This window comes from Letharia lupina (assembly GCF_014066315.1).
Source record: "Letharia lupina isolate WasteWater1 chromosome Unknown contig_22, whole genome shotgun sequence".
Classification (NCBI taxonomy): Eukaryota; Fungi; Ascomycota; class Lecanoromycetes; order Lecanorales; family Parmeliaceae; genus Letharia; species Letharia lupina.
Genome location: NW_023502991.1, coordinates 622092 through 642488, shown reverse-complemented (window position 1 = coordinate 642488; position 20397 = coordinate 622092). Strand labels below are relative to the sequence as shown.

General features: G+C 51.1%; 8 protein-coding genes across 8 annotated transcripts; 5 read left to right on the top strand and 3 right to left on the bottom strand.

Moving 5' to 3' along the window:
* Positions 1–509: 509 nt before the first annotated feature.
* On the top strand, positions 510–2481 carry HO133_005834 (uncharacterized protein; the record flags this gene model as incomplete). Its single annotated transcript, XM_037296739.1, has 2 exons — positions 510–968; positions 1048–2481. The coding sequence occupies 2 exons, from the start codon at positions 510–512 to the stop codon at positions 2479–2481; spliced, it is 1893 nt and encodes a 630-aa protein (XP_037147920.1).
* A 640-nt stretch (positions 2482–3121) lies between these two features.
* Positions 3122–4339, bottom strand: HO133_005833 (uncharacterized protein; the record flags this gene model as incomplete). The annotated part of the gene is made up of 2 exons (XM_037296738.1): positions 3122–3714; positions 3778–4339. The coding sequence occupies 2 exons, from the start codon at positions 4337–4339 to the stop codon at positions 3122–3124; spliced, it is 1155 nt and encodes a 384-aa protein (XP_037147919.1).
* A 1314-nt stretch (positions 4340–5653) lies between these two features.
* On the top strand, positions 5654–6049 carry HO133_005832 (uncharacterized protein; the record flags this gene model as incomplete). Its single annotated transcript, XM_037296737.1, has 1 exon — positions 5654–6049. One exon carries the CDS (start codon positions 5654–5656, stop codon positions 6047–6049), a length of 396 nt encoding a protein of 131 aa, XP_037147918.1.
* A 1489-nt stretch (positions 6050–7538) lies between these two features.
* HO133_005831 (uncharacterized protein) lies at positions 7539–8319 on the top strand (the record flags this gene model as incomplete). The annotated part of the gene is made up of 2 exons (XM_037296736.1): positions 7539–7897; positions 8241–8319. The coding sequence occupies 2 exons, from the start codon at positions 7539–7541 to the stop codon at positions 8317–8319; spliced, it is 438 nt and encodes a 145-aa protein (XP_037147917.1).
* A 1218-nt stretch (positions 8320–9537) lies between these two features.
* Positions 9538–11579, bottom strand: HO133_005830 (uncharacterized protein; the record flags this gene model as incomplete). The annotated part of the gene is made up of 4 exons (XM_037296735.1): positions 9538–10392; positions 10454–10594; positions 10652–11140; positions 11505–11579. 4 exons carry the CDS (start codon positions 11577–11579, stop codon positions 9538–9540), a joined length of 1560 nt encoding a protein of 519 aa, XP_037147916.1.
* A 654-nt stretch (positions 11580–12233) lies between these two features.
* HO133_005829 (uncharacterized protein) lies at positions 12234–13231 on the top strand (the record flags this gene model as incomplete). Its single annotated transcript, XM_037296734.1, has 3 exons — positions 12234–12468; positions 12523–12615; positions 12669–13231. 3 exons carry the CDS (start codon positions 12234–12236, stop codon positions 13229–13231), a joined length of 891 nt encoding a protein of 296 aa, XP_037147915.1.
* A 506-nt stretch (positions 13232–13737) lies between these two features.
* HO133_005828 (uncharacterized protein) lies at positions 13738–14406 on the bottom strand (the record flags this gene model as incomplete). The annotated part of the gene is made up of 1 exon (XM_037296733.1): positions 13738–14406. One exon carries the CDS (start codon positions 14404–14406, stop codon positions 13738–13740), a length of 669 nt encoding a protein of 222 aa, XP_037147914.1.
* Positions 14407–16781: 2375 nt separating this feature from the next.
* HO133_005827 (uncharacterized protein) lies at positions 16782–17490 on the top strand (the record flags this gene model as incomplete). The annotated part of the gene is made up of 3 exons (XM_037296732.1): positions 16782–17109; positions 17164–17302; positions 17352–17490. The coding sequence occupies 3 exons, from the start codon at positions 16782–16784 to the stop codon at positions 17488–17490; spliced, it is 606 nt and encodes a 201-aa protein (XP_037147913.1).
* Positions 17491–20397: the final 2907 nt, after the last annotated feature.

Sequence of the window (20397 nt, the reverse complement as noted above, 5' to 3'; positions counted from 1 at the left end):
AGATTCATTCCGTCCCCTCTTCGACAGTGAATTGTTTAAGTGATGTGACTAGCCTTCTTCATCGGAGGGTATTTAAACCCTCTGATGCAACCAACCTGCTTCTTTTCTACATACTTCTTCCTTCCTTCCTTCCTTCCTCCAGCAAACACTCCTGAGCAAACTAGATATACCTCTTTGACAACAACAAAGCTTCAAACAATCTATATTGTGAAAGATTGACCACCACGATCAGTCCATCAACAGAAAAAGGTAGCTATCAAACGTCCATCTTCCTGCCGACACATGGCTAATGACATGAGCAAAGACAACCTAGTGTTGCTGTCAAACTTCATCGACTGCAACATAGCATCACTCCGACCTCAGCTATCTCTTTCAACACTCATCTATCACCACCATAGATACCTACTTACTCATCTCTTCAACACACAACATCCAGTTTATTCGAAACATCGCCTATCAACATCTCCTTCAAATATACCACACCCCGAAGGTATATCAACATCTCCAACATGAACACCAGTACCAACACTGGAGCTCAAGCTCCCGCATCGCCCGCTGAGAGCACCAAGGCTCAGCATTCGGTCATGTCGGAGCCTCTACGACCACGCTGGTGCGTCCAGCGCGACGACAACACCGTTGTACCATTGATCGCGATAGACGAGCTGCCCGATTCAGTTATCCTCAAAGGTGTCCCTATCACGTTGACAGTGCTCGAAGCCTTAAAAGCTCGCATGGAGCTTATCACCGGAGACCACCCAGCGCACGGTCTCCGCTACCAGCTTTACCAACCCATCAACACTCAGACCGCCGTGCATGAGGAAGGTGACGATTATGGATCCGATGATTCACCCGCTTCAGAAGGATCTGAGAGCTCTACTCAGAAAGGCTCTGCCGCATCGGACAAGAAAGGGAACAACAATGCTGCTGGTAGTGGGAGTGAAGCATCTAAGTCCAAGGACAAGGGCCTGGTATGAGCGCACACAAGTTCCAGCCATGCCAAGTATTTCTTTCACTATGCGCATGCTAACATTTATCCAATCATTTTAGAGGACACCAGCGCTCACCACCAATGACACTAGTATCTTTGACACCATGGCAAAGAAGGGAACCATGGGAAAGAAGGTCTACTGCACCTATTGGATCCAAACCGGCAACTGCAACTATATGCAGGAAGGTTGCAAGTATAAGCACGAGATCCCAAAAGACGAAGATACTCGTCGCGCGATTGGCTTCCGAGAATTCCCAAACTGGCCTAGAGAAGAACTGCCTATCCAAGCTAAGCCTGCCCCAGCTCTTCATAAGCCTTGGCGACGTCAGGACGGGAAGTCTGAGCATCCAGGTGTTCCAGGCCCTCTCCATCGCGCCGTTGCTTCTCCAGTTGCTGCACACGTCACCCCAACCATCGTGGCTCGCGGTAATGGCCAGGTGTCAGCTGGCGCTTCGACTCCAGGTCCTGCTGCCAATACGCAGTACAATCCCAACGTTACTGCGTTCATGGCTCCCCACCAGCATTTCCCGACTCATGCAAACCACGTGGCTCAGCAGCGTCCATTCTCTCAAGGTGGTCAATCCTTCCTTGGCAACGGTTCTGCTGAGAATTACCAACAGCGTTCAGCTCAGCACAACGCTTCACCACCTTCATATAACCAATCTGCGCCCCAAGCCATAAACGGTGGTCGCTCTGGTAGCTCTTCTCCACCAAAGCAGCCACCCATCAGCCGTCCAACCAGCCTAGGACAATCCTCAGTCGGTCAACACCAGAACCACACGGGCGCATCTACACGAAAGGTAGCTCCGGACTACCACATCATGAATAGAGCTAGCGGAATTTCTGGTGGCGGCGCACCTGCTTCAGGCGGCAACCAGGCTCCAAACAACGCCCGTCAGGGGTATAGCGGTATGCCCAACAACTGGAACCCGCAGACCAACGCACCAGCTTCGATGGACATCAGCTTCATCGCTCCTTCATCAGCGTCAACCCGCTCCGGCAGCCAAGCCGTCTATACTCCCACCTATACTCCCAACAGCGCCTCCGCCCCACCTAACCCCAACATGGGCAACAACGCCTTCGGAAGCTTGACCGGCACCGCCGCGTCCGACTCCCGCGCCAGCACTCCGCCCCACTACATCGGCAACGTCCCCGTCAAGGGCAGAGGCCCCGTCCAATTCGGCCGCGACTCCCCGGCCCCCGGCACCGGCAACGCGCGGGACACCCTCCCAGCCCCCGCGCACGCGGAGGAGTCCGATGCCGCATCCGTCACGTCGCCCCCCGTCCAGCACCGCGTCTTCTTCCGCAAGCCCGGTCAGCCCGAGTTCGTCACCAACCCGCCCGAGCCCAAGGGCGGCCAGAACGGCCGAGCGCCGCACGGGCTGAGGAAGCATGCCCGGAAGGTGCATGCGGCGAATGGGGGAAAGAGCGCGAAGGGGAAGATGAGCGGGAATGGGTACGATGTGCTCGTCGATGTGAACGATCAACAGTGATCGTGCGGGGGGGAGGGCGACGGGGAGGGAGGGTCTGGTGGCTTCGTCGGAGATGAGCGCTGGGCGTTGAGCAGCGAACAGCTGATGTTTTTTTTTTCTTTTCTTACCTTTCGTTACTTCGTGCGTGCTTGGGTGTTAACTATCACACGTTTATCCGTCGGTCTACAATCACACTGATGACTGCCACCTCACCGTGGCACGAGGTGTCTCAGACCTTCTTCACATCCGCTCGGCCATACGCTCGCCCTCTCTTCAGAGATGGCTGGCTCCGCAGCCCCCTGTTTCCTTTTTTTCCCTCTGTCGGTGCGGGGTGGCGGAGTTGTGGCCGGTTTTCACTCTTCCACTCGCCGATAGGTGTGTGGAAACCGAAAAAAAAACCCCCTAAAAAAATCATTTCGAGAGATGGAGCGTGCGATGGGGTTATTTGCGTTAGATAGGTGGATAGACTGCGGAGGGAATCTAGCATGCTTTTCACTGATGGTGATTTCCAATGAGTCGCTTGTGAAAATGTGATTGTACGGTCGCTGGGGATGTTCTGTACATAGGAGGCACCTCTACCTAGCCTCTACCACATCCAAAGTGACCCGCCATCGCGATGTTGTATATACAAATCACTGTCGAGTAGCCATAAGTACCATTACTACGTCCTCATCCTCTGCCTTCCTCCTTTCCCATACTTCCTTCCTTGCTGCGCGTCCAACAACGCCTTACTTACATCTCTAACCGGTAACCTCTTCATCGCCTCCTCCACCACCCTCACCCCTTCCACCAACTTCCCTTGCACCTCCCTCTCCTTCTCTTGTTCCAACCTCAACTTCCTATCCTCCTCCAGCCTCGCCTTCTTCTCCCTCGTCAACTTCCACCCCTCCGGAAACTCCACCTTCGGCTTAAACTTATGATGTCGGAAATCGAGCGGCACATCCTCAAACGTGTCCGTCCCATCCTGCGCCTCCTCTATCAACGTATCGACCAAGTCGCCCAAGTACCGTTTGTTCTGTGCCGGCGTCTCAAACATCTCGGAGCTCATCTTCACAATGTCGGTTTCGGGATTGTAGCGCGATCCGACCAATTTGATGAGTTTGATCCTTTGCGGTTCGCTGAGGGCGCGCAGGTCCCGCGTGCAGAACTCGAGAACGATCTTTTTGGAGCCCGGGTGCGATTCGCCCATGTAGGTCGTGTAGCGGAAGCGGAGGGGGTGGTCGAGAGAAGGAGGAGCAAATGGTTTGGCCAGCTCTGCAGAGACGCTTGTGTCAGCTGAGGCCGCGTGGGGTCAATGGAACAAGGGAAGCGACGTACTGCTAAGCAAAGGCATCTCCCACGCAGCTATCCTCGCGTAGTGTCTCATCTCCCTATGCTGCTCCAGCTCGCCGTGGCCCAGCGACGTGATGTCGTCGCCCTCAAACTCCTCATCTTCGCCCGAATCCTGCACCTCCACTTCGCCCATGGCGAACAACCCGGGTTTTATCCGCGGCATGGTCGAATCGTCATGCGGTACCTCTTCTGACGTCTCGTACGCTGCTTGAGACACCTCGCCCTGTAATTCGGATTCGACTTCCGGGCTGGTCATGTGGTTGTGCATTTGCTGCGCTTCTTCGCGCCATTCCTGGCGACCTTCCGGTGAAAGGGAGTTGTAGGTGGAGCGTTCTTCGGAGTCAAGGTCCGAGAGGGAGAATTTGAAGGGCTGGCGCTCGGATTTGTGGCGGGGTGCGTAGTCTTCTGAGTCGTGTCGACGGCGGTGGAGGGGTGTGGTGTGGAAGGCTCGGTTGGGACACGTTAATAGAAGGGATTTTCTTCGCACTGGTATCTGTGATGTATATCGAAGAGCTGTGAAGCCCAAGCGATTGGCGGCGGCAGCCATGCGAGCTTTGCAATCGGAACTTGGTCTTTGGTAGCTCACAGTTGATTTGGAGAACAGTTTTTGGTGGCTGAGTCATCTATCTCAGCCTTACGAGTACCAAGCTGCCACTGCCACTGCCGTGCTAAGCCCAGCACGATTGGTTTGGACTTGTGTTATATCTCCAACAACCATGGTGGTATTGCGGCATGAAACGAATGCTACGTAATATAATAATAATATACCCTGAAATCTTTTCATGTCATACTCTCTGTTTTGCCCGGGCGGACGGCTCTTGCCGTCTTCCGGTCGCCTTTTGCCCTTGTTGTCACACAATAGGCGCCTTTCCTATCAAGCAATTTCGGCCAACACAAGTTTTGGAAGCTGTGCCTTGTGCATGGGCCAGCTCTTGCCCTCGTGGTTTCATCAAAAATGCAGAAAGACACGGGTGCGGACATATTGGAGCAAATTGGAGCCACACTCCGTACCCCAGGAGCAGAAAACTCCCGTCTTCCTCCAGCATTGTCCTGTTACTTAGGCAAAACGTCGTGGTCGGACAACGAAAGCGTCGGCTTATTGCCCCACAGGAACGCCACTGGCTCCACAATCTGCAATCTGCGTAGGTATGTACGTACATCTCGAAATGAATCCTTCTTACTTAGAAGCAAGTCGGGGCCACAGTTCATATTTCGGGACCAGAGAGCTCCTCTACTCCTCCAGAAACATCTTCTTACTTAGGTGAAATGCCATGTTTCGGCAGCGAAAGGATCTTGCTGCTCTTCAAGCGTGTCTCATTTGACAATCTATTACCCAAAAAGAAGGAGACTGAGTCCAAAGTCCGCGCCGTCTCGTCAAAAATTGTTCTACGAAACAATTCCCTAACCCACAGAAGGTTTCAGGTTTTTGTTCAGTTAAGACGGGCAGTTTCCGACTGCGTACGTTAGAAAACTGGCGCATGAAACAATTTGCTCGATGAAAGGGATTCGACTCTATCTTTTGTCAAGGCCAAGCGCTCTCCATTCTCCTACCTGTGGTGTGAACAATATGAGACCGTCCCGTAACATGTTTCCGATCTCATACCTGGCTTCCGTTGTTTCGAAAGTCAGGCAGCCTCATATTGAGTATAAAGAGAAGTCCGGCCTTGCTCTTCTCTTGTGTCTTTGTACAACAAGCACACCAAAAAAAGCGCACATAGCATTCAAGCGTACGATTTTCACGCGCACTCAAACTCCACACACAGCATCCACGCATAGCATTCATACGCACAGTTTTCACAAGCAATACCAGACTTCACACTATTCGGAAACCCTTAGTAACAACAACCAGAAATCAACCGTCATGCCCCACGCAACCGGACCCTCATCCTCAGACACCTTTGATTCCGATCCCAGCGCTCGACCACCACCTCGCATTCAGGTTCCTCCGGGTACCCCCGCCTCTGAAAATCCCCCTGGCAGCAACTCTCCAAATGGCAACCAAGCGTCCTGGTCCTACGGCTACGTGAATCCCCGCTGCTACGACTACGACTGTGCCCCCGCTGATGAATACGTTGAAATTCGCCTCAGAACCGGAGGACCTGACGTGGTGCTTAAGGGCCAGCAGGCGGCAGCGGCTAGGTTCAATGCAGGCCCCTGGCGCGATGACCTTCCTGTCAAAGTCTTGTTTTTTAACGGGTCGAGAGAGACCTTCATGGTCGAAGCATGGAGTGGTGAACTGCCGTCCAGGGAGATTTGAGGCGGAATCTGGCGGAAAAGGAAAGGGTTGGTGGGATGGAATCTCTCGACAGCGCCGAGGGTTGGGGTCATCGGGTTTCCTTTCGCCGCAGGCGCCATGACATACCGGGCAACGATTGACTGCTTCGATCTTTCAGCCTATAGCGTTCGCTTTCGGTTTAGGGCTTGAGATCCTGGGTATCTTGTCTTGAGCCTGTCGGTTTGGAATTCCGGAACATACATGCGTTGCTTTTCTTGGATGTTTGGTTCAAGCCCTAACACTCCATTCACACTCTTTTGTACAGACACTAGTCAGACACAGCACCTAATGCCAAACAAAATACTCGTAATCCAAAACCGAAGAGCAGAGAAACATCTCTGGCATGTCTCGTTCTACAGTCTATCACCCAAAAAGAACGGCACCGAATCCAAAATCCGCGCTGCCCCACAGCCTCTTGCTCAATCCGTCCCGTCTCGTTGGGCGGTCGTCCGATGGTAATCCCATCATCGTTCCCGGCCCCCTACTCAATTTGTGCCGTCTCATCAGGCGGTCGTCCGGCGGCAAACCCCTAGTCAATGAAAGGTTCCAAAGACCCTGTCCAAACGAGGCGGGCAGCTCCTGCCAGCTCTCTGCATTACGAGTCGCAGCACACCTTTTTGTCTCATTCGCTCCGATACCCTACTCAGTCTTTGCTGCTCATATGGCAGGAACCCGTTGCATGAAGCATTTCATCCAACGAAGGGCGCCCGAGTCTCTGTTTTGTCAAGGCGAGCCATACTTTCTTGTCTATATGGTGTGAGTAGTACGAGGCCGCCTCTGTTGGTCATAAGGCTGGAAACCGTTGGTGCCGTTTCATGAAGCATTTCGCCTAGTTAAGGGCACCCAGCCAAGGGCACCCGAGTCTCTGTTTTGTCAAGGCGAGCCATACTTTCTTTTCTGTATGGTGTGAGTAGTATGAGGCCGCCTCTGCTGATTATAAGGCTGGAACAGGTTGGTACCGTTTCATAAAGCATTTCACCCAGCCAAGGGCACCCGAGTCTCTGTTTTGTCAAGGCGAGCCACACTTTCTTTTCTGTATGGTGTGAGTAGTACGAGGCCGCCTCTGCTGATTATAAGGCTGGAACAGGTTGGTATCGTTTCATAAAGCATTTCGCCCAGCCAAGGGCACCCGAGTCTCTATTTTGTCAAGGCAAACCACGTTCTCTTGTGTTTTCATATTCAACAAGCGCACACAGCATCCATACACACAGCTTTCTCACACATCCAAACTTCACACATAGCATCTATACATACATCTTGCAAACCCACAGCGTCCACACACACACACACACATCCAGTCTCCACGAACAGCACCCACACGCACAGCTTGCACACACACATTCAGTCTCCACGTACAGCACCCACACACACAGCTTCCACACACATACACTCCGTCCCCCCATACGGCAGAAGACTCTACCAAAGCCAAACATCCTTCCCAGCGACACCGAACCTTCTCACATCAACCGCGATGTCTCAGTCCAGTTCCAACGTCTTCGTCAAAGCCAAGCGTCCCCCCCTGAGCTTCAGAGATTACCGGCGCATCTGCATGGTGAAATGGACCCACGAGCTTGCCTCGAAATTCGCTTGGGTCACACTCTGCGCCAAAGATTATGAAAATGAACGTCTACCGTCAGAATTAGAAGGCTGTGAGCTTGGCCATCTAGTGATGCAGGGCGAGTGGTTTAGGCAAATCACTGACGACGGCAAGAAGAGCTTCCAGGATGGCGACTTGTTCAATGTGGCATGGTCACTGCGTACAGACCAAATCATCTGGGCCGCACCTAGGGATCCGGGCCCAAGTTCCGGGCAAAATAACCAGGGGTTCTGGTAAGGAGATGAGGTGAGAAGGGGTGGAGGAAAGGGCGGGGTAGGATCTCTAGGCAGGGCCGAGAGTCAGCGTCATGTGGTCTCGTCTGGATGCATGTGCGAGGGCCTGTCGATCGCTGATGTACTGCTTCATTCATTCTTTCAACTTGGTCGGGGACTCTGATTTTGGTGGGTTGGCGTTCAGAAAGATGCATGCGTTGCTTTTCACAATTCCTTTGTCGAAGTCCTGAAACTCCAACCGCACTCTTTTGTTGAGACACTAGTTAGACAGCACCCAATTCCAATAAAAATACTCGTAACCCAATCAGCAATGCATAAAGTAATGGGAAAAGAAATCTGCCAGGTGTGAAGAGTTTTACAATACCTACAAGATCGTTTCACTGACAGTCGATCGCAAAGCGTACCTCATCCAGGTCTCATAAACGCCGTGCTACCTTAGACACTCGTCCTTCCGCCTGCTCTACCCAATCTCCCACTCAACCCGTGCGGTTGTGCAGCCCATATTCCCCAACAGAGTGACACCGCAAAGCGGACGAGACCGCCAGCGGATCGCGGGGTGCAGGCCCCATACTGCGTCCCACGCAAAAAAGCCCTCTCGAGCCAGCCATCAAGAGATCCGCTGGGGATGAGTGACTTTGGATGTGTATCAGACGGCACGATATGATAGGGAGGAGTCGGGAATTGCGGGATGCGGCACGCGCGCTCCCTCGAATGAGAGATTTGTTGAGCGAACCGTCGGTGCTTAGAGGGTTTGGATCCGTGTTAGACGTTACTATTAAACAACAGACAAGCCAGAAACCGCCTTATGGCTCTTCATCGTCGCCCTCGTCGATACCCGTACGCCTTTCCAGATCATTAGGCCTGTGTCGTTCGTTCAATTACAGCGTGTCCAGCTCCATCTCAGCGCCTTTTGCGGAAAACAGAGCACAAGGATATGGCCTCTGCAATTGGAAGGCAATCCTCAGCGGCGCCGTGCATTTTCGATCCAGCGCAGATTCTGCTGTGGTGGATCAGGGAGGTGGAAGGGGTAGCCGCGGCCCCTGTGTTGTGTTGTGTTGAGATAAGAGTATTGCCGCTAGCTAAGCTCGCCTTGGACTGATAGAGGTTGGGAAGTCACGAGCGAGATCTGGCTAAAGGATTGCCTGGCCGTATTGACGTTCTGATCTAACTGCTGGAAGAAGGTGATGGTAGTAGACTTGGCGCAGCGAAAAGGGAAACATAGACCAAATAAAAACAAAAGTAAGCAGCAAAAAGAAAGTTGTCACGCCGGTTTCGAACCCAAGACCCAAGACAACACCAAAAAGAATGACCCATATAGGAGACATCTTTAGGGATTGGTTAACCCTCCGCAATACTCGAAGTTTCAGCCAGGTCAAACGATGCGCCACCAAAGTTGACCCGACCTAGATTGCGATTTGTCTCGGACTGGCTACCGGATTAAGTACCTGGCGGTCAATTACAACGAATAGCTCTGATAGTCGGAAGACGGTTTTGACGCAAGACACGGCTTCAGCCTGAGCTAGAGAACCGCCGCTGTCTGGGGATTTGGTCGTTAATTCATTTATAATCCTTTGTTTTTTTGGTTTTCTTGCTCCGGCCGGATTGCCGAGACTTTGCTCCTCGTCTTTCAACACTTTCCGTCAAGGCCCTTCTGAATCTCGCCGATGAGATGCTATAATTGGTAAATCATCTCTACTAGCAGCGCTGTGTTTCCCTTCTAGTTTCGCAATCTCCCTCGCATATCTCAACCCTTTCTTACCGTCCAACTCCTGATACATGGCCTGGCACCACTTCAACTCCTGGCCTGGATAACGCTGTAGTACGAAGAGAGCGGTCCGCAATGCAAACAGGCTTTTTTGGGCGCCCATGAGGCCCATCTTGTCGTTCAGACAATAGGGCATTGAGCGGATAATGTTGGTAGCGAGCTCTAGGCGGTAAGCCGTGGTGTGAGCTTCGAGGAGGTGGAGGGACATGGTCTTAAGGTTTTGAGTTGCTTGGGGCGGGGTAGAGGATGATGATTGGGTGGGTAATTGGATGTTGATTGATAGTACTTGCCGGCATGCGAGGGCGATGGTATTGCTGAGGATGAGTCTTAAGCCCCAGTATGTGACAGTTATATTGGCGAGACGGAGCGTATGGAACGCGAAGGATGGGAGTGTGCGAGGTCCTACAGCTTGTTTCAGATGCCAGCCGGGAGATGTGGATTGAGTAGACCAGTAGAGGGGCAACGGAGACTCTTGGAGAATCTCGCCGTACCAAAGGTTTAGTTCTTCATCCAAGCCAGAGAGACCTCCCAAGTACTCGGACAAGATTGAGAAGTTGGTATTCTCATCCGTGACTCTTGCATTGTCGATTCCCTCTAGCAGAGCCGCTAGCGCGAAGCCTTTGTCGTAGAGCTGCTGGAAGATGTCTTTGCCGGTCTCGCTCCAGGGCAGCGTCAACCATTCTGGGCTCCCAAGGAACGTTGACCTGCGGTATTGTATGCATTGGATCATCTAGGGGGACTGGTTATTATTTTGAGTTCTGGAGTAAAATTGCTGACTACAGGATGCATACCGATGAGGTACGAAACTCTTCAAGAACAGCTCTTGTGAATGGCGTCATATGTCTCTGTGGACCTCGCATAAGGACCAGGTGCTTGAGACCAGATATGTGGCTGTTCCACCCGGCTATTGATGGAGTAGTTGATTCGAATAGCTGGAGGATTGTCAGCTTGGTCTGAATCGAGCGTGAAACCTTAGTAAGATTATTTACCTCGTAGATCGACAAGACATAACTAGCAGCAAACAACTCGTCCTGCCACATCAGAGCCTCTGATGATAGATGTTTTTGAACCGCATTCAGGGCACGGCCGTAACACAGGTTACCTTGCAGAACCAGCGACTCATCTTTGTTGATCCAGCCAATTCGGGTCATCGCAAAAGCCTTGAGAGACAGATCCAGCGGTACCGCGCGAGTTGGAAGACTGATTATGTGGTGGAGCCAGACGCAGGGTGTTCCACCTTGAGCGCTGCTGATGGAAGGGGTGTATTTTTCCCACAGTGCCGATATGATCTGCTGGTCGACTGCAGTGCAACCATTAGGCTGAACAAGAACGCGATTGTCATATGCTCTGCGGCTCTCTACAAGCCCCCGCTGAAAATCAATGTTGGATACCATGGGCTGTGGCTGGGACAGATCTCGGTCTGATGATTGTGAGAAGGGGGCCTTGACTTCTTCGAGGCCATATCTCTTCTCTGGACCCTGCAAGGTACGGTTGAGAAAGACTGGAAAGCGTGCATAGCCTTCGCAAATCCGACGGCTCTTGGTGCATGTCTTGCAGAATGGTTCTTGAAGATCGCACTGAGATCCAAGTTGGTGATTGGCTTGGCGGCTGAATGAGAAATAGAGTGCTTACTCGTATTTTCCGCCTCCTGCACGTAGTGCAGCCCTTAGATTTTCCCGGGACGCCAACCATGACAAAAGGAATTTCTTACTTCTATCTAATGTCGAAAGAGATTTGACCAGCCTAGATGTCTTTCATATGAGTCTGCTGGATGTGTCTTTCGCAACTTTCATATATACAGAAGTCTTCTACATAGCCACATGATCGTCATCCAGCACTGACAATCACTTTATCCGGCTCCGCTTTTGACGGATCATGATTAACGTAGGATGCAGGGTCTTCAGCCTCAGTCGGCATCCTTACTTAGCAATAAGGTACCGCCAACCTTGAAGCGGCCTGATTATCAACATGAGAGCTAATATTATCATTAAATGCAATTGGTCCTTGGTAAATGCTCAGCCACTGATTGTCCGTCGGCACTTTGCGTGAGGATTGGAAGTCGGCCTAACAGTGTCGCCGAACCTTGACGCCAGTCACGCCACCCGCCGGCGGCAACCTTATCACACGCTAAACCCTTATGCGATATCAAGGAGCGAGAAGTTCTGAGATAACCGAGCCTTGGCAACGGCCCTTCAGAAATTCGCGTCTTGACTGACGTTTCGAGACGGCCTCGAGCGATCTTGGATGACAGGGTATGAGTATCATCCCAATGAATCTATATCAAACTCAAGCTCTACGCGCCTATTGGCTACTATCTTTGAGTAGAGCGGTAAAAGGTGGGACCGAGCTAAGATTCCCCTTCCCACGAGGGGTTTCTTCCTCGCTTCTTACACATCTTGTATAGGATGTAGCTTTAGTCAGGCTTTCGAGCTGTTCATATAAAGCCAGGATAAATCCCTTACTCTTTAGTAGCCGTAGACCGTCCCTAAGCTTTTTTGCCTCATAAGATCTACGAGCCATTTGAACGAATCGTCCACCTTTCCTTTCCAGTGCGATCCATATTCTCTCCAAATGGCCTTGTTGGACCGATCATCCACACTGGCCGCCACGCTGGATAACTCACAGCGTGGCAAGGGATGCGTCCCCTACGACACCAACGCAACAGCCCCAACCTACGGCTATGATCCTGATCTTGGTGCCGGCATCGTCTTCACCGTCGTCTTCTTTCTCTCAATGCTGGCGCACATCATACAAGTGACCATGAGCCGCAAGTGGTGGTACTCTGCCTTCGCACTGGGTGCTTTTGGTTTGCAGTCATGACGGAGCTCACATGCCGCAATTTGCTAACTCATTGTTCTAGGCGAATGCCTGGGCTGGGCAGGACGAGCCGGTGCCCACAACTGCCCATACAACAAGACCCTGTTCTCTCTTCAGATATCCATCCTCATCATCTGTATGCGTGCTCCTCGAGCGGCCTTCTTCGGTTACACGAGCTGACAAGTACAGCACCTTGTTTTTTCAGTGCCGCCATCTATTACATTCTCGGGCAGATGATCACGCAATACGGCCGCCGCTACAGTCTCATCTCGGCACGAACGTACCTTGCCATTTTCGTATCTTTTGATATTATCTCGATCGTTATTCAGGCTGTTGGTGGTGCTAGCGCGTCTAAAGCCGGAGGAGAAGATCCGCCGGGAAATACTGCGCCTGGAACACACATCATGATGGCTGGTATCATCATTCAACTCGTCTCGATGAGCGCTTTCGGACTGCTCTGGCTTATCTTCCTTTGGCGTGCCCGAGCAGTGCCGATCTCAAGGGTGTTATTGGTGGTAACGACGTTCTCGGCTTTCTGCATCATCGTCCGTAATTTCTACCGCGCCATCGAGCTCTCCCAGGGTTGGAAAGGGTACTTGATCACGCACGAAGTTTATTTCGCTGTCCTCGATGGGGCGCTTATGGCTCTGAGCGTAGGCGTTTTTAACATTTTCTTTCCTGCAAGATACCTGACTGGTGAGGCCGAACTGGATATTCGTGATCATGAGATGTTGACAACGGAGGGAGTCTGAACCGGGAGTTGCAGAGCTGGTGCCTTATAGAGCATACAAGTAAGATAGAGCGCAGGTTGCATGATGTATTTATTCCGAGCGTTGTCGTTGTCTCACCTATATGTGGTCATTCTGTCGATTTAGATTAGCAAATACTTCTTGCCGTGGGAACATATACAGATTTGATTAGATACCTTTTGCAGGCTCTTCGAGCCAATTCTGCAAGAACATCAAGAATTTTTCGAAGATGCCTCAATAGTGGCTAATTCCTGTCTACGATTGTATGACTTTCCCGCACCTTGTGGAGAGCCATTCGGTTCCTCGATTGCTTTCATGTGGCGTGAATTCCCTAGATACTAAGAAATCATTCTCGCCTAAATGGCCAACGTGGTCTTAGCCTAGGGGGAGGCGAGATTCTAAGTCTGTCTCGAGTCTCCATCGACAATGGGTTCCCAGGTGTAGATGCTAGGTGTCATCAATCCCTCGTGGAGTCATCGTATTAAGCTCCCTGCCTCAACCGATACCATTCAGAGCCTTCCATTGGGGATGAACCGATTGTACGGCAGAATGACCGCACAAGTCGTCACCTGCACAGCAATCACCGTCCCAATAGTCAGGGCTCCCTTTGGAACCGCAACCCTCCATAAAGCAGACCCTGTGACCCCTTCTGCCCTCGCAATGATCCCACTTCCCAAGCCTCCAGCCGTTGCCCCTATAAGCCAGCAATACCAAAACGGCTTCGGGGGTAGCTGCTCCGGAGAAAGCGTCGTAGATAGGAAGGTGTAGGTGCCAAAGCAGCAGAACATTTTGCCAGACTGGCTCGTCAGGCTCGCCATATCTGGCAACTTGTTCCTGAACAGCGACTGCACGCATACTTCCGCCAACCCTCCAGCAGCGCCTGAAAGCCCGCCTTTGATCGCGACAGGTATGGGAAGACGCTCAACACGATAACGGGCGAGGTCGAAGGTCCAGAAGCGGACACCGCCTCGGTATATAGGAGCCCACCCCAGAAGTGGTAGGGATCCAGGTGCTCTAAGGACGAGACGTTGCCAAAGGCTTTCAATTGGTATTGTGGTTGCGCCGGCGAGTGCGCCAGTCAGGAAGAAAATTCCTTGGCTGGAGGGAGGAGGTACCCTTCCGGCTCGTATACTTGCCGGCACTGGTGGTGCTATGCCATCATCATCTTTGAGAGGCATGATCCGGCATCGACGTGCGAGATAACTTCCAATTCTCTCCTGAGCATTGGACGTAGATTGTGCTATAGGGCTGATCTCTGCGCTAGCTTCGTCTGTGAGGCGGCAAGACCCCGCCCCCTTATATTGAACAAATGCAACAGTATCCCGTGACTGATAAACAATTCACCAAGTCCATGGTGGACCATATCAAACACCGTTATCACCAATCATCTCATAAAGATCATGGTCGCTATAGAAAACAGTGACGTCGACAATGATCTTGTTTCACTCAAAGCTTGCCTTCAACGGCCTTACAGACGGAAACAGCAGCAGGCTCTACGATTCAGATGCTAATGCACTTATATAAAGATGCAAACTCCTTGCATACTCAAAGGCTTGACTTTAACCCTTTCCAAGAAATGATCTAGCCATCAAAGTCTCAATACCTCATTCTGTTCGTGGCATTGAAGAAGTTTCTTCACCTCTTGCTGGGAGATTCAATAATGATCCCCGCACCGATTATGGCCACAATTTTGCCGCGCTTCCTTCGTACTTCCTATTCGACGATAATGCTCGCACTGAGTGGCTTGGCATGCTGTTCATATAGTACACTGCCGTTACTCGCCTTTTCCGGCCTGCGGATTTGCTCGGAGCTGGAGCAACCAGTGCAAGTGTCAGCTACATGCAACTACGGACGATTTGCCATTTCAATGAGTCCCCGAGCGTCTCCAGACCAAGATCATCGTCAAGATCCTTACCTTCGCCTTATAATGCGGCAACCCCCCGCGCATTCTCTCGTCCTTTGCTATATTGTGCAAGATGGACGGCCATAGAATTGACAAACTCGGAGCAAACGTTCATCTCTGCGTCTATCCTGCTGACTTGCCAACTCATAGGATCTCTGCTGTTGTCAAGACGTAAAAGGTTTGTATATCAACCGCTCCACCTCTTGCGGCACCTATTCTATTCCATCATCAGCAGGTCTGATACAACCAAGCTGCAGTCTATTGTTTGACCTTTGTTACATAGTCAGAGCCAATAGCATGATCTGACAGCTTTGCAGAACTACTTATATTTACTCAAGTCCTTCTTGACTGGCTCCGACAATTCGTCGATCACTTCAATAGTTTCAGTATCGTCCAACATGGCAAGCCCCGGATGTTAGCTGAGCGGCGAAGTGCTTGAGCGGTCAATATGCTGCATTGCCTACTGATGATTTATTGATAAATCCTGTGAGCGCACTTGGGTCTGGCCCTAGCTTTCTGGATGACGAGACAAAGTTTGATGATAGGGTAGAATAATGTTGAGAACACTGACAAATGATTTGCTGTCATGAAAGAAAGCTGTTGCCGTTATGAGAATGTCTTCGAAGCATGTATAGATGGCGGCGAACCGCCGATAAGACAATGACAATATATTGAAATCTGAGTAAACAGCTAGCTTTGCGGTGCTCATTGGCTTGCTGATGTAGGAGCTTGATCGTTCGATCGAGACCGCTTCCCTGGAGCTCCACTGGTCTTCCTTGAAGGTACTGTCGGGAAAATTCCTGATGGGACTCGAAGAGCGCTCCTGCCCTGGACACTTAACTTGTGCCTTAGCAGGGCGTAAGTCAATATTACACCCCATCTCCAGCCGTGCCAATATCTTATGCCCCAAAAGCAGGCAGTTAAGACTCCCGTACAACAGAGGACTCCACCATCCAATAGTCCCCAGCACCTTCTCCCCAATGATGTTGCAACCTCAGGAAAGCGAATTCATCATTTGCTTGAGATACGGAAAAGAAGTAACCAAATGGTCAGGGATTTGATTGTGAAACTAGATGTGTCAGGATGCTATTCATTCTGAGGCAGTAGAGGGGGATGCTGAACAGCAGATAGTTCGGCGGATAATACATATCCTCCTCTTTGCACTTGGGCAAGCAAATCTTTGAAAGCATTCACGTACAAGCAACTCGATGCAGTACCGCAAGCATACATGACTCTCTGTCAATGCATAATAAGACATAAAAAGACGGTGCCAATTTCAATGAAAGTTAGAAGAATCTGTAGATATGTTGACGCTTGTTTAAACAGCTAGAAGGACGATATTTCTTAGCCCCCACAAGCAAGCCTAGAAACGCTGAGCCTCTTTGCGACATCTTTGCAGCGCATAAAAGAACGGGGCCGCATCTCTCAGCTTCTCTGAAAAGACGAAGACTGTGAGAGCTCCGGGGCCCGCCGTCCACCCGACGGCACCCATCCAGCGGGCCTCGGAAACATGCCTAGATACCCGCGGTTGGACGGTCCGGGCGCTTATCCTACCCCGGAAAAGAACCTCACTCTACCTTAATCCCACCAGCCCTCTACGACATTGGACCACCCTGGCCGCTAGATCATCGACCAAAGTTTATCATGTCAATGCCCCGCAAGAAACGCAAGTCGCAGAAGGTCTGCTTTGTTACTGTCGGAGCAACGGCAAGCTTTGACTCCTTGGTCAAAGCCGCCCTTAGCCCGCAATTTCTGGAAGCTTTGGAGACCCATGATTACACGGACCTGCGATTACAACATGGCAAAGATGGACAGAAGTTGCTCGAGGGGTTCAGAAGAAGCAGTTATGCCATGAGTGAAGAAGTGCAGGACCTCAGCATAAGTGGTTTCGACTTCAACAAGCAGGGTTTGGGATCCGAGATGCGGGCTGCCAAAGGCCAAGGCAACGGTGTAGAAGGTGTTGTCATCAGCCACGCAGGTACCAATTTATCCCTGCGCTATCGATGAGACCTCAGGCTCACGTATTGGACAGGATCTGGCTCTATCCTCGACGCCCTACGAATTGCGGTCCCCATTATTGTTGTTCCCAATTCAGACTTGTTGGACAATCATCAGGAAGAGTTGGCAGAAGAGCTTGCAATACAAGGCTATGTGGTTCATGGAAATCTCCAGTACAGTCTCTAGGTGCAGTGTGCAGGACAAGCGGTTGACCTCGTGCAGTGATTTACCAGCCGCGATCCGACAGTCGGAGAGTCTACGGAAGACACAGAATCCTTGGCCACCGGCGGATACCGGGGAAGATCCTAACGGCAAAGGGCTTGTTGGTGTCATGGATGATGAAATGGGTTTCGTTGACTAAAACCTTTGCTTTTAAGTATCCCACGGCCACCTTGCGATTCCCATTCAGTGCTTCGAGGTAGTCAAACGCTCAATACCAAGAGCAGGAGGCCATGAGAACCATCTCAGTGCCGCAGGACCTACCTGTTCGGGAAGACAGGCTTGCGTTCTGGGGAAAGCGCGACCAGAAGAGGGATGCGGATCATGACAAACACGTCGTCACTCCAGCAGTGGAACTCCGACCAAATCTAGAAGCCACGATCTCCCACTTTAGATTAAGATCAGGCCGCTCTTGACAACCTGAGAGCGAAGCTCCTACATTTGCTCGGCCTCGAAGATTAGGATGTCGCGGATCAGCTGCAGTCAAGGGGTCCTGAATCACCTGCCGGCAGTTACCTTATTGTAGGCATTCTCCGGATTTTGCCAAGCCAAACCACCTTTACGATTCAACCATTTAGGACTTCCCAGCAGCAAGGCTAACTTACAAAAGTATTTATAAAAATTCTCATCTCGTGGCTAGGGGCCTAGGCCTCTCGCATCCACAGCCACGAAAGCCGCCTTGTCTTCTTCGTTCAAACTGCTCTTCCGGCCCGCCGCGGATGATTGCCAGAAGGATGCGATGCCCGACAAGGAGACACATTGGAGGGTTGAGCTGCTTTTGAGTTGAGAGTATACGAGAGGAGACTACATCAGCGTTGGGGAAAATATAGGCCATTTGCGTCCGTATTTTAGGGATGACACTTGTCACAGAAGATGTATGCACCAGCCGGTTCCCGTTCACTACAGGAATTGATCAGATCTTTTCTGCTACCCAGGAATAGCTTCCCATATCTCCATCATGCCTCCATCGCAAAGGTTTTTGGTATCCACGCAGGAGCAGCTCTTATACCAAGGATAGTCACTAATCCTTTTGCGTTGTTTATAGCTACCCCTCAACAACAGGATCGATCGTGGGATTCCGATCCGGAGCCTGATGGCTTTCTAACGTTGAACGAGATCGAACGACATGTAAGATGGCAGCGGTTCTGAGTCTCAAATTCATAGATTTCACACTCGAACAGGTTGCAATTGTCAAGGTTTCGGATCGCAAGCTCGTGGGTCTCCGATATTTTCTTTATGACAAACTTCGAGAGACTGGCCAACCGCATAGCCCTCCTGATATTTCCGCGGTAGTTCACGCTTCGCAGCAATAGCCTTACCTTCTCTAATCATGGGATCCTGACCGTTAAAAAGGCTCGCTGAGGTGGGGAGTATACGTACACACGTCATTTGTCGCCTGTGTGACACACGCAGTGGCTATAAGAGCATGCGGTTGGATACACAGCAGAGGGAGACGATCACTTGGACGCAGTACAATTCGCAAAGCTCCTCTTCTATAGGGGTACCCAGACGACGCCTTCCTCATGTGCATTTCATGGCATTTCCAGACATCAAGGTGCATGTCCCCCTTGTACGCATGGTACAGTCCATAAATATATGTCAGCGTGTCTAGTTCCTTCTATGTTCTATGCATGCGTCCCTTCTACATCCTTCCATGCATATTCCATCATTGTTCCTTTCATGTAGCTAGCCATAGATAGCAGTGCTTTGTTCTCCATCAGCTACATAATGGCTGATGGCCCCACCACTGAATCTACACGCTTTCTATCATCATCACTGCTGTGCTACGCTGAGATAAATATATGTCACCTAGACCACTTGGTCAGCGAAAACCTTTCATATGCGTCACTTGTCTTGCCTTGGCCAAGAAAGGTCCCGGGTATTTGGCGTAGGGGTGTAATGTCAGACAATAGACGCATAAGCTAAGGACTTAGAGGACGAGTACCAGGTCATCAAAGGTGAGCATCATAATTGACATGTACCTGCTGCTCGGACTAGCTCGTTGTTACCGAGTCATTCTATGCCACAGCAAACCGTTCGCGGAGAGACATGGCGTGGATCCAGCTAATGCTTCTGTGATATCAAGACGGCAATCCAGGCCTACCGGCTTACAGCGCACTTTCGAGCACATGACGCGGCGGCTAGGAAGACTCCGATCTCGGAGCATCGTAAGGTGCGAGTGCAGGAATGCTCAATCTAGGGAAAGCAGGCTACTCGATCAGAAGTGGAGGAAGTTCGCGGACGAGGATTGTTTGTAGGCGCATTGGTGGGCAGATGAGATGGATGTTGATTGGTTCACTTACACTAGCGGCAGGCTAGTTTAGTAATCAATCAACTTGGTAACTCGCATGTGAGCAGCAGCGATTGACAGTCCGAAAACTCCTCAAGGAGCCGTCCGTCGAATGGCATGGCGCAGTGTTTGCGAGCGCTACCAATCTCGAGGATCCTTACAACAACTTGACAAAGAGCGAAGAACCCAGAATTCCGCAAACGCCAGATCGATCTCGATCTGGTGATGAAGGCATTTCAGCGAAATCGAGAAGGACACCAAGCCATGACAAGTATCCTCAGGAGACTGTTGATCCTTGTCCATGAAGATCTCGCAGACTTCAAGACCGTCGGGGCCTTCAAAGCCTAAATTGATCGTTTCATCCTGTCCCACCTTCTTGGGCTAATACGTAGCCTACTGACCCCGCAGATTCCATCTAAAGCGCATCGAACTTCGAAATTTCCATTGCATCATCCTCTAAGCTAATCATCACCTCCAGCCCGCCACCCAATAGTTCACCCGGAGCACGGGTTGCAAGAATAGAGACTGTTCTCATGCTCGCAATCCCCACCCAATGCCTCTTCTCATTCAAAGTTATACAGCGACATATGGACCGAGGGTGTCGGTGTTGAGGAGGCTCTTAGTGGTCGGTGAAGCCAGAAGCAATATAATTGAGGGGTCACAAAAACCAGTGATCATGCCGATAAGAATTCGACGTGTCGAGCATCCAGTCTTTCATGGGACTGCAAGCCGCTGACGCAGTGCCTGCAAGACTGACTT